General features: G+C 36.7%; 1 protein-coding gene and 1 long non-coding RNA gene across 7 annotated transcripts in view; one reads left to right on the top strand and one right to left on the bottom strand.

Annotated features, from left to right (window-relative positions):
- Positions 1-17660, bottom strand: part of LOC138182714 (uncharacterized) — a 142267-nt gene that overhangs the window by 107004 nt on the left and 17603 nt on the right. The window lies entirely within an intron of this gene.
- The window catches only part of Fife (regulating synaptic membrane exocytosis protein fife), a 150172-nt gene that overhangs the window by 117288 nt on the left and 15224 nt on the right, over positions 1-17660 (top strand). For all 6 annotated transcript variants that reach the window (XR_011173862.1, XR_011173864.1, XR_011173863.1 and 3 more), the window contains 4 exons: positions 11771-11949; positions 12833-13048; positions 13492-13823; positions 16226-16411. Coding sequence is in view for 3 of the 6 variants with exons in the window: in XM_069118809.1 (XP_068974910.1) it covers positions 11771-11949; positions 12833-13048; positions 13492-13823; positions 16226-16411 (913 nt within the window). In the remaining 3 variants the exon portion in view is untranslated. The remainder of the gene's footprint in view (positions 1-11770; positions 11950-12832; positions 13049-13491; positions 13824-16225; positions 16412-17660) is intronic.

Below are 17660 nucleotides of genomic sequence, written 5' to 3'. Positions count from 1 at the left end.
ATCATAAGGTTTGATTTCGCAGCTTTTGTTGCGTATCAATACTCGATGCGTGACGAACATAAAATCGTTCGATCATATCGACCATTTAATTCATACACTTTTAATCCATCATCGAGGAAAGATATTTCTAAAAGAATTCACGTTTGTACGATCACGACAGAGTTCGAACGAAGCAAAAGGTATAACATCGTTTTCTTTTTAGAATCTGCATCATTTTCTGCAACAAAGTACAAAGAAACGTTTCCTCTGTTCTATCTTGCGGAAAAATCACGGATTATTACCGACGCGTGAACACGTTTCGGTTTTCGCAACGGATTTAGGAATAATATAGGCGTAGAAATAAATGGAACTAAATCGTGACGTTTCCATAATGTTGAGTCTTTCCGACTCAAACTTACTCGACTTAATACGTATATATGCTTTGGATCGATGTCTCGTTCGATAACGTGCGTCATGGACAACGTAATCTTCCAGTTAGAAACTATCGAGAACCACGAACGAGAAAGAGAATATGCTTTCTCGTATCGAGTTTAGGTGCTATATAGCTAAGGATCACCCATGCATCAGTGTAAACTATAATTCGGGCCAACTGTCGGGCTTGCTTGACATAACGACTTTCCTATCACTCTTTGTATGACAGATACATGTTCTTTGATCAAGCACGTTACCTGTATAGACCGTATCATCAAATATGTGTCTCTGTTTTTTGGGTGGATCTGTAAATAATTATACAGGGTTTCTGACAATAGGTGAACGTCGTATATAAATAAGATCGTTGTTAAGTTGAAGTTACGAGAGAGTTTTAAACTGTAACCTTCGTTTGAGCAGGCAAGTAATTTATTTTATCGATTAGTCGCGTAATCTTTTATATGTTTTCGCCTTCTTCTTAACTTTCGTCCGGTTCGTTGCTTTCAATGAAAGAAACGAAACGATTAATATCGCGTTGCTCTTGAACGAAGAGCTGATGGATTCCGTGTTTCGTTATCGCCGAAGCGGAAAGCATCTGGTTTGGTAATTCGGTCGGGGAACGCCGAGGATATTACGGATCTATTATAGGAAAGGCAGATCGATGGCAAAGGGAAAAATGCGATCTAGGTACTTGGTTGTTCGCGTATTTAATAAGTCGACGAATTCCTGGGATTCTTTGTGCAAATATTCTTCGTTGTCGAGAGAGAGGAGCTTCGTCTTTCATCGATCGCACGGAAATTAAGTTTAAAAGATGTATGTATTCGTAGCGCGAAAGAAAAACAAACGGTAGAAATCCCGTTTTATTTCTGTTAAACTTTCAACTAGCTTCCAAGAGAATATAAACTTAAGAGGTACGGTTGAAAACGGAAAAGGAATTTGTAAATTTCACATTGAACTTTTAATTCGTAAAGATACTCTGTAATGAAAGAGATTAACCGGAATCCTAGTTAAAGTTTCGAAAGGCAAAATATACTTTTCCAGTTTGATGTAATATTACAAGTAAATACGACACAGGACCAAATCAATAGAGGATTCTTCTTCTAATTATTGTAGGTATCGCTTTCGTGTCTCGGTGTTTCTCGTAAGAATTATTGTAATTACGTATATCAGAAGGAGTTTGCAAGATACTGCATCTTAGAATCTTACTTTCTGATGTTAACATATTACTCTATATTATAAGCTCGAAATTTCATAGTTGGACAAAGTTGTATACGACTGTAACAATTAAGGTTTCAGAGCAGAAAGCAAAGGTTGTAGGTAACTCGTGCCAATGGGATTCTATTGGACGTAACAAGATATCATGTAGCGAAACTCAATTAAGAAAGTGTATCCGAATAATACAGGATACTCTGCTACAAATTATATATACGTATCATGTTAATATCACATTGCATATTTACAATTACGTTATACAAAGCTACTACGTTGCGTAGGAGGTATTCAGTTAACGTGGCGTTAATTACTTCGTTTATGGTATACAATTACGTTAATCTAACCGAAATCTTGAAATTATTTCTAGTTAGAGTGCGAAAATGTCTATATATTTTGAAAATATCGCACACTAGCCGTACGTTGCAAAATGTTTACGAATTTATCAAGAAACGACATGAAACGCAACTCACAATTAATGTTAAGAGAAACACGTTCGTCAGCTATGACGTCAGAACCGTTGAGTCAAGAAGTTAAAATCTGTTAGAACCAAGAAGTTAAATCTGGTAATTATTCTTCCTATATTATTTATATTAACTTCTGTTAAGTAAAATGTTTTACTGCAATTGGAAAATACAGGAAGCACGTTTCAAACACGATAGATTATATGTTTTAAAATAATTAAAAAATATAAAACCTCGATGACTTTTATGCTTTTAAATTGTATACTTTCATAATTTTAAATATATAAAGGGACAATTTTTCGAGTACACGTGTGGTATGCGTGTGCCCATAGTTATATCAAAGAAATTTGTTTTCGAATGTTCTTTTTTTATCGATATTTGCGCCATTTGCGTTTTATTCGTGAAACACTGGAAACGGTTGAATTCGCGTGCTTCAGGATACTGATTTTAGTACAAATACATCCCTTCGGGATGGCTAACGTCAGTTAACGACGGTTTCGCTTCATTCGAACACTTATGGAATTGACGTCGGCCATCCAGGAGGCGCGTTCACTCTCTGACGTCAATTGAAGTCTGCCTCGCTGAATGGGATGAAATTTTATATTTAGTTCGGCGATGCTTTATACGCGTAACCACGTTATTTCCATTTAACGAAAGGATTTCGTAATAAACTATTTGATGAGCGTGAATCTGTTCGGAGTAGCAATCGAAATGACGTCAGTTTCGTTTCATGATTTGTGGGTGGAGATCGTTTTAAGTAGAAGTATACAGTAAATGTAGAAAGTTAAAAAAAATATTATAGATATGGATATTTAATATTTGAAACAAAAAAATATCGAGTTATTCTCTGTAGCTGGTGATATTTTCACGTAGAAATAGAAAGTTAATGCCGAATACATTAAAGGATCGTAATTATGGAGTTCAGTAAGTTATGCTCAAATGAACGTACGTATGTAATTGGTTTTCGAGCCACATTCGTTACGTTTGCTCGTTTTAGCATAAATTCAAGTACTCGTATGTACCTTGAAGGAAATCCGCTTCGGGTGGACACAGTTTAAAGCGAAGTTACCATTCGATATGAATAATAGAACAATGAAAACGATATGAAATGAACGTTTAACTGTTATGCGCTATTATATACCAAAACTAGAACGTTTAGAAAGATGCAATAGTAAAACAATAACGTTTCCGTGGAATTTCTCCGAATGCAATGGAGGAAGCTACCACGGTGGCTGAGTTACCTGCAACGAAGCTTCTTTGGACCGGCATTTGTACGGTTGTGTACGTTGGCTTTGAAATTTGGAGCGACGAAGCGTATCGTTACGACAGTCCTTTTTCCTCCGTAACGATCAATGTTTTCGTTCTTATCGTTGGAGGAAGCTATATATACGCAGATGCTTTCGGCGTAATCGCGTTCGTTGTAGCGCGCTTCCCTTTGACCATATAAGGTTGCTTCGTTCGCTGCTTTACACGATGAATTGACGCTGTTCGGAGGAGCGCACGACAATCGGTCTAGATAAACGCTAAGAAATGTGTGCGTCTGTGCACCGGTTTTATGTGTAACCGTAGTAGAGAGTAGAGAAAAGCGAGCACCGCGTTCATAAACTAGAACATGAAGGGGACGCGAATCTTCACACTAAACTTGCGCTTTTCGGCCGCATAGCGCTCGAGGATCGTTTAGTTTATATGCGACTGACGAAGAGAAAAGTCAGACGGAAAGTGTATGTCGTCGAGCGTATGCGGTCCGCTGCGGAAAATACAGAGCGGAATATACCCTAAGCAAACCTCGATATCTTCTGGAAGCTTCGCGAGAGAGAACGAACGTTACAGCACCGCTTTCCCCGTCTGCCTTTTCGTGGCAAGAAAGAGAGAGAGAGAGTGAGTTGTCCCCGCTCGAAGCACCGAAAAGATCCCTTTAGTCGCGCGTTACCGTCCGACTACGAAAAGAGAACGGAACACGAGAGTGTCAGTTGGGGCGAGTTGCGTCGTCACCGTTCTTCTCCTTTCTTCCGCTTTCGTCCCACGATATTCCGTCGAATTGCTCGATATTCCGTCTCGATCCGAGCTCTCGACTGACGTATTGACCCGTCGAAGCTCACACACAGACATACAGAAATACACACACACACAGAGATACGCACACATAGGCACATGGACACACGTTTCCGAATATCTTTCGCTGTCCACAAACAATAAACATTTACTCCTAATTAGCTGGTAGTTGATCGTTGCAAGCGGGCGAGAACAATGCAGTTGCACGTCCTCGACGCGAGGAACCTGAAGAATTTAATAATTCACGCGAATCTGTGTAACCGGATGTAAAGATAGAAATAAACTCAGAGAATAAACAATAGAAGAGAAGAAATAAAGTTGAAAATAAACTCAAAAGAGAAACGAAGATACATAGGAGAGAAATTCTTACGCGAAAGTTCGAGCTGCAGTCACGCGTGGAGGCGCTCGATCTTTTTCTTCGCTCGTTCTTTTTTTCCTTTCTTGGATTTTTCGTTGGACGTGTACTACCGACGGAAAGTTTCGCAGCGATGTAATGCTCAAATGATGAGAAACGGACGACGCATCTTTGATGGCGATGGTAATTTCTGGTTTTGTACGATAGGTACGTAGTTTAAGCGAGAGGTCAGTTTAACGTCGCGATAGACTGTCACGCGAAGGAAAAATATTCGTCTAGGTCTTTCTATATAAAAATGTAATTGTTACAGACTATAGATTTATCTTACAATTTTCTACAATTGTATTGCATGGCTGGCAAGAATTTACAAATATCGATGAGAACAGTTATTCGCGAAACTAGACTTTCCGATATCTTCAATTATTTTGTTAAACATCGCGTAATTTATACGACGACGAAGGGATATAAAAATCCTGAAAAACGCTGATGCTTGAAAACTTTTCGTCGGTGGTGTACATATACGTGTGAACGTGTACGAACACAGGACACACGTGACAGAGAGAGGAAAAATATGCAAAGATACGTAAATAACGTAAATGTACGGTGGTAGAACCGATCAGAGATACTTATATACACGTGTACCAGGATACGGACGCACGTGCATATCATGCGAGTGGAGACGTGAATGGTTAGAGCGGATGCGCGTGTGCGTGCGCGCGCCTTTCTTCGCCATCCTCTCTTTCACTTTGCTTTTCTTTTCACCTGTGAACTTCCCTGTTGCTCCCTTTTTACACACAAGATTCTGTGTTTTGTACTATTCTATACGGCTCTACGAAGCTGCACGAGGCATCTGTTTCTTTGTACCTCTAAATTCTGTTACTACGTCTCACGTTTATTTCCGGCGACGTCTCTTCACCACATCGACATTCGTCCACTTATTGTTTCTCTGTGAGCCCGAAAGTTTCATTGTGTATAGCCCATAACTGTTTCTGCCGTTCTTCCCATGTTTCGCCGCTTTCCCTGACCCCTTTTCTTAAAGAAATTGTATGGCTACGAAAAAGAGACTAAAAGAGAAATAGACCCGCTGACGAAAGAGAAAAGAAAAGGAAATGTAAGTTGTCCATGTTGAAACAAACTTAGCATATTGGCCCTCCATGCTACTCTCTCCCAACTGGCACGACTCTAGTTGTTATATTAGCGTTCATTTTTTTTGCGGCTCGTCCCTTGCGTTCCTCCTTTTCCTTTTACATTATCTATTTTGTTTCGTACTGTCGTTTAGGTATGGCTACTTCGTCGTTTAGCAGCGATCAGTTCTTATAGTTTCTTTCGAACATTTTCCTTCGAGCCTCCTGTGTTACGTTAATTTCTTTTCTTCCGTTTGCTGTCCTGTTCCTTCGTTTCACGAGACTAAAGGACAACGAATGGAAGAAGCATGAGAACGTGATTAGCATAGCTAATTCGATGTAAGATTTCACGTTAAAGTAACAGTTTGAGCACCAAAGGCACATAGCGATACGGCTGTAAATGAAAGGAATTCTTGATATCTATAGAAAGCACAAGATTAAATTCCGTTTTATTGATATTCAAATTCTCAGATTGTATGTCGCTATATTTTTTAATTCTTCCTTGATATTAGGCCATTCGTATAAGTAATGTCGTTTCTTATTCCGGTTCAATGGCATGCTGTGTGTTTGGGAAATTCGAAATTAAAGCTCGGTAAGAACAAACATTCTTCGTGTTAAATCAAGGGTTTAAAGTATTCAGGTCATTTTTCTAACGCAGGAAAGAGTTTAAATATGCATATCATACATATTTAAGCGAGGTCTTTTATTACCTTGCAAGTTTAAGAAAGACGATACGACTGTGGCCTCTGCAAAAACGTTTTTCAAATTTATACAGAGCAGGATAAAAAGCGAGGAAATTTTAAAGGACAAATTTTCCAGATAATTTTGAATTTTATGGCAAAGCAAGATCTAGTCGTTCGATTTAACAACGAAAAATAAAAATGATTAGTTCAAAATGTTCAACCACGTAAGAAATAGCAAAAACATTAAATTTTCTCGATAGCGTCGTGCGCAAATCACCTAAAGTGTATCGGAAAACCATCAGAAATAGAAAAATGGATTCTGCGGCGGACTTTCGGTAGGGAACCATCTCGAACGCGTGTATGTTTGTACATGTTCCTCGAAATTGGCAGTAAAATCACCCATTTCTAGATCGGATAGTAACAAAGGGTGTAAAATAAATTCTTTGTAATAATCGTAGCCGTAAAAGACAATGACTATCATCTCTATTCTGACATACAGTGCTACTTCTTGTTACTGCCACGTGAGAAAATTTTAATAAAAATATTCCATTGTTATGACATACGTTTGATGATTTATAATCAACTTTCGAATCAAAGTGAAATCATTATGATCGTAATTTAACAATTAGACGGATTGCAGGCAGCCTTGGTGGGTAAACCACTGGACTTAGCAAACTTCGAAGAAATTTCTTTTCATAGCAACGTGTTCATTCGTTAAAAGTAATTGGAAAGCATAGAAAAAATTAAATATCTCTTGGAATTAATAACATATTTAATATATTCTCCTAATCCGGCAAAAACAGATTATCCATTTGTTGAGCGTACAATTTTCTAAATAACAGGAAGGTTTAGGAACACGGATCGTTTAAGATCGATGCTAAATAATTTTTTTAGTCGTAAAGACAACAAATTCTTGAAAAGGGAATTACAAAGTTATCTATAAAATAACAGATAGTTTTTACAAATAATGTCGCCCTTCGACATACTCTAGGTGATAATATATCGTATTATCGTTGTTCTATCATATTTAATACCTGGATATTTAAAACGACATTACGTATCGGATGTCCTAGTATAACGAAGAAATCTATTCTCTCTCGATGGATGCGTAAATTATTTTAAAATCTGTAGTCAGAATTTTCTAAATGAACAAAATTTCTATATATATATATATATATATATATATATATATATATATATATATATATATATATATAGTAGATTTATATTACATATTCTACTTATTACAAACTTTCATTTTATTATATTTCAAATATCACATACGAAACGAAGGGTTTAATCTTCATTCTTCTCTTCCACCCCTGTTATTTTTTATTTTTGCTCTACGTTCCTTTCTCGTCTCTCTCTCTCTCTCTCTCCCCCATTTCTCTCTCTCTCTCTCTCTCTCTCTCTGTGTTTCTTCTCTGTCTCGCTCTCTGTCTCTACCTGTTCGTCTATCTGGCTGTTTGTACATCTACCTACCCACGTACCGATTTTTGTTTTTGTTTTTAAGCGCACAGTTTTACACGATCAGTAAATTCGTGCTAAACTATGTATATGTGCGCCAAACGTCCGAAACTTTCTTATCGATCGGCCGGTGCTAAAGGGACTTTTTTGAAAATTCTCCGCAGCCCTTGACTCTTTCGGAGGAAATAAAACGAGCACGAAATCGCGGGCGTTTGGCTTACGCTTTCCCTGCAATCTAATCGGTTGGAAATGTCCAACGAAATGAGAAAATCGAAAGAATGCCACTCGATTTCGGAAAGAATCGCGTCTCTGAATCAAACTTCTCGCAAAATCCATCATGATACGTTTAACGCGCGAAGTGCTATCAGAGCACATGTGCTATAACGTTGATCGATTGATTTCCCTCGCGGAATATCGAACGATTTTCTAGGAAGCAGATTATAAGTTGCCAACACTTTCATCTTGTTTACTTTGTATGAAACGAGGATGAGGAGGGAGTAATATTTTTTCGATTAATAGCAGCTTCAGCTGGAATTTAAAGAGCATGATAAAAGAATTTTTATAAAATAGAAAAAACAAAAAAGAAACGATATCACTTCATTTACTTGGAGACAATTTCATAAATTTTGTTACGAAATTTTTGTGTAATTAATTTAGCTTATTATTAGAAAGAGTAAAGATCGAAGAATAGTTATATTATTTGCAAAACAGCTGTAACAACAAATGATATTAGTAGATATATGTTAAATTACTTACGTAATTTCTTATTGTTTTTATTGTAAAATATATTTCCGACACGTTACTTGTCTATAAAAATCTTGCTTTGTATTACAGACACAAACATTCAAATGAAATGTATAAATAGCCTGTTCTAAGTTGGTCGCATACATTAATCCAAATAAATAGACACCCTGAAACCAGACGTCACACAACACGTAATTAATTAATCCACTAGGCTGGAGTCAATTATCACTGACTGAATTAGCTGACAAATAAATGAATTGAATGCCAGGTTAAATTTAACGGATTTTATTGAATCTACATCAGGCAATGAATTCTAAATAGACCTATGAACTTTGCCAGCTTGAACACCAACTGAAACGATGAAGGATCCGGATAATTTTGTATATCTAACGTTATTGTTGTTATTACATTTTTGTCGTTCAATGATATTTTATTATTTAATATTTAATGATACGTTGAAACGATCGTTAAAATGTTATAATATCTAATTTGCAATTACTATGAAAATGTTGGTAACGCAAGACATCTACGACATTGGCACCGTGTTTAAAATTTCAAGTTAGTCGATTAGAATACCTCAGAATGTATTGGCTATTTTAAAACTCAATCTATATTCAGAAGTATAATCAGCCTGAAGAATTCTTTCTGATGATACGAAAACATCTTTTATTTCTATTTTAATTGACAAGTGAAAAATAATTGGAAATAGAATGCAAAGCTTCGCGATATCTTCTTAGATATTTCGACGTAACTAGGAAAACTACATTGAACGTCTCAATTTCCGTAACCTTTTGTAGTTTCGAAACGCATGTTTAACGACGATAACAAGGGAAAGCGTATGCGAGAAGGATCGTAGCCTTGCACATACAACACCAACGCTTCTCTCGCGACTCTGCTTCGGCTTTAAAGGTGTTCGCCAAATCGAATGTAAAATAAGCGTGAAAATACGTGCTTACGATCACGGTATCGTTTGTCGCCGTTTTTGCGTAACCTTTGAACGCGTTGGTTGTTAAAAAAGACGACCGGGAAGAGGCACGAAAATTGAATCGCGTTGACCTTTTATGCGACGAAAAAATCAAGCGACGAAAAAGCCGTAAAATTTTCCAAGTAAGCAAAATTTCATCGAAATTTCACAGAACTGTCCTTTGACGGCCGATCATTTTTTCGCTTCCGTTCGTTGCGTTTGCGCTACCCTGTGTCCCGCTCGAGCGTCGACTGCACGTCAATGGAAACTTTAAGGCCGAAAAAGCGCCGCGACCACACGCACACCTCGCTTGCGTAGTTCATTGAACGCGTTAAATAGACGTAAAAAGCAGACGTACAGTCCGGGAAAACGGTACGTGCGGGAAGAGAAGGCAAAGAATCCAAATCAACGTTGCCTTATTCACGAGATACAAGAAAATTGAGAGAAGGAAACGGTAGGAACGAGATGAGACGATAAGAACGAAGAGGAATTCGTCAACGACCAATGGATCGGAAGAGGAGCGGGAAATCAGGAAATGCGAACTGACGTCCATTTGTTGCGATCGAAGGAAACGAACCTTTTTCTTGGCTGTATCGTACAGATCAGTGATGCACAATGATCGTTTAATTGGATGTTGAATAATTCCTGAATAATAGTTTTCTTGCTACTTAAAATTAGAACGGGATACGACGAGTTTAAATAATTATAATTCGGGCTATGACATGGCGTAGTGAGAGTTACGGTTGTTTCGATTATTGGAACGAAAATTTCAGAGATTTTCTGAAAGATAAAAAGGCGACACCGGTGTCGCCGTGACACCAATCAATATCGCTTATCGTGCAATAATTTACAATCTCGCTATATCGTAGCTTGGATTATACGAGAACAAGGAGCAAAGTTTGTATTTTCAATGGTAAAATGTCTGACAAAGATATTTTTCAAAAGCACTTTTGAAACGTTTTCATGGATGTATTCAGGATATCTTTGTGATTTAGCATGTTGCATGCCTTGGTAGAATTAAGAACATTGATTCAATTTTGAGATCAAATCGTAAGTTTCAGTAGAATGTGTAGAAAAATGGTAATATCGTTGAAATTATAACATAATTTTTGAAAAAATTTCAATTTTTGTAATTATAATATAACTATTGGCGTGACTATTATAAAATTATTGACACAGAATTGGCGAGGATACGAAGTACAATGAATTTTAAATGGAATTGCTATGTCTTTTTTAAGTGTTTCAGCTTTGTACAATCCAATGTAATTTTTACATTCAAAAAAGTCAGAAAAAGATACAGACAGATACTGCGAGGAAATATGTTTTTCAATGTAGAAAATGCATACAAAATACGTTTCACAGCGGACAGTTTTCTTTTATTTCATACGTTTCACCCTATTCTCGAATTCCATTTGCACATATTAACTTTGCAGCTACGAAAAGCCACCCCAGTGACCACCTGTGAATCTATCTCAACCTAGAAACGTCTGTTATAAAGTTCGTACAGAAAACTTATTGTGAAACGTTTCATTTTTCATAATTTTTCTTTGTATTTGCAGAATTACTTCTAGTTGCTATTTTTCAGATAACCGCAGGCTTTAAACTCGGGCGTCAATTTAATAGCAATTCCACTTAAGAAACTAGAAATATCTAAAATTGTCCTCCGCGTATCATATAAAAATTTCTTTCTTATTAGAAAAAAATTCTTCTTACCCTGAATACATTTCTATATATAACGAAGCATTTAACGACAGAATTAATCACTGCATGTAACAAATATTTTCATCTCTTATCTATAAAATGCAGCAAAGTAAATAAAAAATAATGAAAATTATTTTACAGAAAAATGTAGCGACTATGTATGTTGTTCATCACTGATATCATGCTACCGTGCTCTCGTAGCTATAGTTGTTAAACATAAACGCGGCTCTCGCGCAACTATAATCTTCACACGATCTTCACAACAATCTGTACTATGTGCATCACACACATAGTTTGCTCGCTCTTGTTCGTTTTTGCCTTACTCACAACTATTTCTCCACAAGTCGCTTCTGCATGAGAGAATGAATCCGCTTTCTAATTTTCACGTAGGAGATACGCGTGTAACATAGACGTTCGATCTTTCGACTAATCTTTTTTATGCTCTGCGAAGCTGATCCGATTGTCATGATATCGGGTCTACGATTTCGATTTCACGGAAACGGAGATCGCGTCTTTGTTCATTCGTAGACTCGCCATTAGCCTTATTGATCGTCGTCGTTAGAAGCGGCGGATCTTCATCTTCCTCTCCTCTATTTTAGGAACAAATCGCGAAAGAGAAGCAAGTGACGGGCCGGGTACAGATTCAAGTTTCCTACGAAGCGGATCGCAAGGAGTTGATCGTTTCTGTTTTCATGGCAGACGACTTGTGCCCCAGAGAAGACACGGGATACGGTACACTACCGGAAGCCTATGCTAAATTGGTTCTAGTCCCAATTTGGTAAGAGTTTATTGGAGAAGACATAATGAACTTTCATTAGCACAATAATTAGATCGTGCTAATATGTAGACTGTCGTTAATATTACATTACTTTTCTAACGCTGGAACGAACGAAATCTACTATAGACTTGATTATCTTATAAATAATAACTAGTAGAAATAGGGTTTTTAACCAGACGAAGGTTAATTGGATCATTTGCCACTATTGCAACTATGTACGTTTTCAGCTACGTACTTTCTTTAATCACGCGTTTACAAAAACTCCGTAAACCTTGATACTACGTTTTTGCTAAATAGTATATCAGTCTACTAAAATCTTGGTGAACAATCTTTTGCACGACTTTCTGAACGATTACTTTGCGCTTTGTCTTATTAATTGTCATTCGTAAAAGATAACACTGTAAAGAAGCGAATAATTTTATCTGAATAATAAATTAATTACCAAGCATATTCGTATATTTAGCTACGTATTTATAGAAGCTATTTCTGTATTATGTTTACAGGATGATACACTATATCAGTAAATTTCCAGTCAGTACAATCTCGGTTGTAACGATCTCTATTATTATTTGCTAACGTTTCATAAGCTTTTCAATCTCTTGTTAACCGAGGCTTTGTTACCTCAACGAGAAATAATCTCGAACTCCTTCATAGGCTTTGAACCTTTTTCCATTCAAATGATTCTGTAACGATCTAAATAAATGGAAATCGGATGATGTGGAGTGAATACGGGCAATATTCCGTGCTTCCTTAATTGTTTCGTTCCCTTTTCGAAATAATCAAATAGTTCCGTGCTTTCTTGCGTATTTTTTCTATTGTTAAATTCGTTTCTTGGTATATTCGACCACGATATCAATGACTCGATATTACATATACATTTCAGTGCTGATCAAATTACTTTGAAAACCGCGGTCGCGGAGCCAAGTCAAAAGCCAATTTGGAATGCAACATTGCTCTTCTCCGGAGTCGATGGAGAAAGTTTGATGAAGCGAGCAATCGAAGTAACTCTCTGGGATTTCTGTCCCGATGGCGATAACGTTTTTCTCGGCGAATGCAGCGTTGATTTACAGCGAGCTCTCGAAAACGATAGAGCTGTTTGGTAAGTATTTTTCACGAGAAATAAAAGATATGGTTACATTCTCCGTGACATATATTACTCGCAATTTAAAGCCATCTGTAACGATATAACTCGATATGTTCGTTCCATTTTTATTATTTTATAGTCGCGAGTTTCATCGTTGCATCTTAGAAAATATTCTTGTTAAATAAAATACGAGTACGATTTAATATCTGGTAATTCGTATAACAGATAATGTAATTTTCATTGCGAATGTTTATGCATATAAGGGAAAAGAAATGTTCAAAAGCGCACAGCTTATGAATGATATCCAAAATACCGTATTAAGCATTTTAGCAATATTTTAGCATAAAAAACAGCGCGCTACTTTCTCGTATCTTCTAAAATTGCAGTAATTTAAGCTTCATACCGTATATAAGAACAATTTATGAGACAACTCACGAACGGAATGGAATCGTTTGCAGGTATCGGCTAGAAGATCCTCGCGGCCTTCGCGCAAGCAAATCGCCGTACTGTTCTCCCCGTGGCTCTCTTTCAATGGAAATTGCCCAAAGGTTACTGCGAAAGACGGAACTGCGCGAAAGAAGCTACAGTGACGATACACAAAGCGACAGCGGAAGTCCGGAGCTCGGTTACCTTCACCCAGATCACGCTTGGCATGCAAATTCTAGAAGAGGTTCCAGCCAATCAGAGCAGCTAGAAGTCGAACCGTACGAACTTAACAGAGATTACAGTAGATCGTTGCCCGGCAGCCGAAGAAGCAGTTTCCAAAGCCAAGGCGGCACCGACAGTAAACGTAAGTGCACGTTCATTGGTTCTTTTATGTTTGTACGTACATAAGTTCCAATAGCCTAACCGTATAGGTCCAAAATTTTTTACGTGATAAGACTGCTGTTGAAGCATATAATTCAGCAAAATTGCAAGTATTCGCTAATATGGCAAATATAAAAATCAACAAACAGATCATGTTATACGAATTTAGAAAATTGTAACAAACTGTTGTTCAATTTTTGCGGTTCTGTACATCGAATTGGATTCGGTTCTTTATTTGTATTGATTTTTTTGTAGTTTTAGCGTATGTTCGGTCCTAGCGTGTTCCTAATCTATTCAGTAGTCTAAGATTATGACACAGACGTGTGGAGCTTTTTTTGAGAATTTCTAAAACTCTAAGTATTCATCTAGTAAGCAGAACGTTTGCATCGCGTTTAATTTGTAATTTAAATTATTTCTGGGATCTATAAATAAGGCTTCTACCTCTATAAGCTTCAAAAGCTTTACATGTACTATGTGATTTTTAATCAGCTACAGTGCCAACTACCTGATTCCACGAATGGACATAATATTTGTAAATCAATCGATTAAAAGGAATGTATAAATATGGCAAAGAAGTTATAAATTTCACAGTTATGTGACATCTGTTATAAGCGTAACTTTAGTTACAAAGAACATGTTTATAAGTTTTTTAAATACTGCTATTACGTATACATTGCCATGTTTCTCCATGAAATTGAAAAATTATAAATAGCAATAAATGCATTGAATAAATTCTTGTAATTTCTGCATTGTACAATATTTATTCTTATGAACAGTGGAACGCTATCAGGAAACAAATATGTGTGAAACGCAAGTAGATAATGGAAACGTCGATATCTGGAAAAAGTCAAATATAAATGTGAGAACATACATTGTAATCTAAAGGCTGAACAAGAGACCATTATTTCCCAGTTCTCAGTATTTCACTGAATATTCGTTGGCGTTTCATTCTTTTTATTTCTGTATCGAAAGTTCTCGCTACATCCATAAAATATAGAAAGTGAAATAAAATGTCACCGGACTACATCTCAAAGTTCAGAAAGGTGGAGGAGTTTCCAGTAAATTTAAAATTCGCATGCTATTTTATTATTTCAAAGAAGATTTTCGCATTACAAAATTGTGACTATTCAATTTACAAAGAATATTGTGAAGAACAAAAGTCCTTATGAATTTGTATAACGTGCAATTCTTTTTAAAGTATGTACTTCTGTTCAATCGCAGCAATTATAAATAATTGAATAATTCATGAGATACTTATTTCTCATTTATTTAATAAGAATTCCATTATGCTTCAAAGATACTAACGTTCTAGATACCGTCGTTTCTTTTCAAAAATTTCACGATAATACAAATAATGTTTTATTCGCTAAACACCCCTTGAGAAGAGAATAACAAACAGAATAACAAACCTGTTGGATCTAGATCAGACCGAATCAAGCTTGTTTGACTTCGGCATTATATGTTATAAAAACTGGGTCAGGGTTGAAAATCAAACTTCCAACAAGACGAGATATCGTCGTAGAAATTTTAGGTCATCCATGGCACTTCTCTTCGTTGATGTCCTTGTTCTCGAACGAGAAAATTGTATTTGCAGTGTCTTCGATTTCATAATTATCCTTGGACTTCGCTAATTCGTTTCGATCTACTCAATTTCTGAATACTTACTTCAAAGTGCACGGAAGCTTACAAGCTAAACTAATTTTATAACTAATTTTCGATGTCGGTCTTTCAAGTACTTTCATGAACTACGAGTATTTTCAAAGCATTATTAACTATGAATCTTGTTAACATAAAATGATTTTCAGTGCTTGATTTTATACATTGAAATATTACGTAAAATAATATTGCTTCAACAGATTAGAAAAAGACTACCTAATGTTTAATATTATGTATTAAAAACAGTAAAATATTCTGAATGGTTAATATTCTTTTATCAAACATTTGAAATATTTACGGAGATGTATTTCAACTTACATGAGTGTATTTCATCATATACGAACATGAAAACTTTACAATATTACAAGCAAAAGAGGACAAACCAGCAACGTGTATTTTATAAGTTAGAATTACTAATTTAACTCTATCTAAGTAATTTATATTTTAAAAATTAATTAACCATTTTTACCGATTCTGTATAAACTAAATATCCTCCATTACGTGATACTATTCTACCAAAAAGAAGTTCCTCGTGTTTAGGTTACTCCCTAACACGAATTTAACCAAATTATACATATTATCCAAATATGAAGCCGCATAAATATCAGTCATCTAACAATGATATTCATATTGTGCTATGTCATTGATTCTCTAAAATTTTCCAAAAATCGGAGATCGCTTCTATAAAATCTTCAATGAATTTATAAAATGTGACGTTCGATTTTCCAGGCGGAAGCATGGGAGAAGCCGATATGCCGAATATAGTGCACTACAATCGGGATCGACGACGGAGCTCGTTCACTAGGCCGATGAGGGATCCCGAAGAAATTCTAGAAGGTCTACGATCATTGAAAGCGGCCAAGAGAGAGCTTGGCAGGACGATGAGTCTCACAGGAGACAAAAGGCGCGAGAGCCGTGAGTATGGATACGTTGCTTCTCTTTTGGCCATCATTTCGCCTAACCATTCGTTCGTCCGTCCGTCAGTTCGTTCATTCATCCATGCGATTGTTTGCCTGTCTGTCCGTCTGTCTATATCTGTTTGACTGTCTTTCACCCGCTCGTCGATTTATTTCTATATTCTTTCGTCTTTGTCTCTCTTATTTTCTCACCACCACCGTTCTCGATCGTTGGATCATCGGTCGGCTCGATCCATCCTCGTCCACCAGCCGATCAGCAGATCGAATCTTCCACGTCGGCCGGCGCCGTGCGTATCGTACGCATGCGAATAAATGTATGTGCACGGACGTACATGTATCCGTGTAGAGTGTAGAGGCAAGGTAAACTGAATTAGACGGGCTAGAATGATTATCGGGCGCCATCATTCGATTTAATCCGATCTCATTCAATTCGATACGATTTCTGCTACGTGGAAGCCGCGTTTCGTTAGAGACGATTGATTATTGGAACATAAAAGCTGCGACTGCGTCTTTTTCTTCTTGTTACGTGCTAAGACAAGATTTCGAGCTGTGGGTAGAAAATATCTCTGAGAAACTTGTCTTTCAGTGCGTGTACGTAGGTGTAGTTGAAATATTATTATCTATAAAGTTGAGAATAGTACTGTGTTGTAGAATATCGATAACAAGTAGGTAAAAATAAATCTCTTAGGATATAGGATCACATGTTAAACTATCGATAGCAAGTTAGAGGAGATATATTTCTGAGAATGAGATTTATAACGAACGAAGATAAATTTCCTACGCTTTTCAACCAAACAAACTTGTCTATTGACTGAAAACCAAATTTCTTGTTCTCTGCGCAAAAGAACATAAGAGTGATAGTTTCGATGAAAATTACTATTGTATATATATAAATATATGTGTAAGTCCGTATCGTATGTGTACATTTTTGTGCATTTTTCCATATATCATTCACAAGCCTTTATTATCTTACACTTATATGTGTTTTCTGTGCGATATATCATGTTTCTTCCTCCCTCTCACTCGTTTTACTTCACACGTCTATTTGTTTCTCTACTTTCTCCTTTCCGTGTGCCTTCGTGTAATCACGTCCCATCGATATCGCGCGATTTGACCGAGCGAACAAGTATCCTAACAATTTTTTCGTCCAAGTTAGCCCCCGTTCTTCTCGTTCGTATGGTAGCAAGATAAAATTAATCGAGCCGGAAACGGATCGGCCTGGAAGGGAGCCTTGCGTTCTTTGACGC

Source organism: Bombus flavifrons, chromosome 8, assembly GCF_040668555.2.
Source record: "Bombus flavifrons isolate JBK064 chromosome 8, iyBomFlav1_principal, whole genome shotgun sequence".
Classification (NCBI taxonomy): domain Eukaryota; kingdom Metazoa; phylum Arthropoda; class Insecta; order Hymenoptera; family Apidae; genus Bombus; species Bombus flavifrons.
Note: the sequence above shows the minus strand (reverse complement) of the source record. Positions and strands in the feature narration are given on the sequence as shown.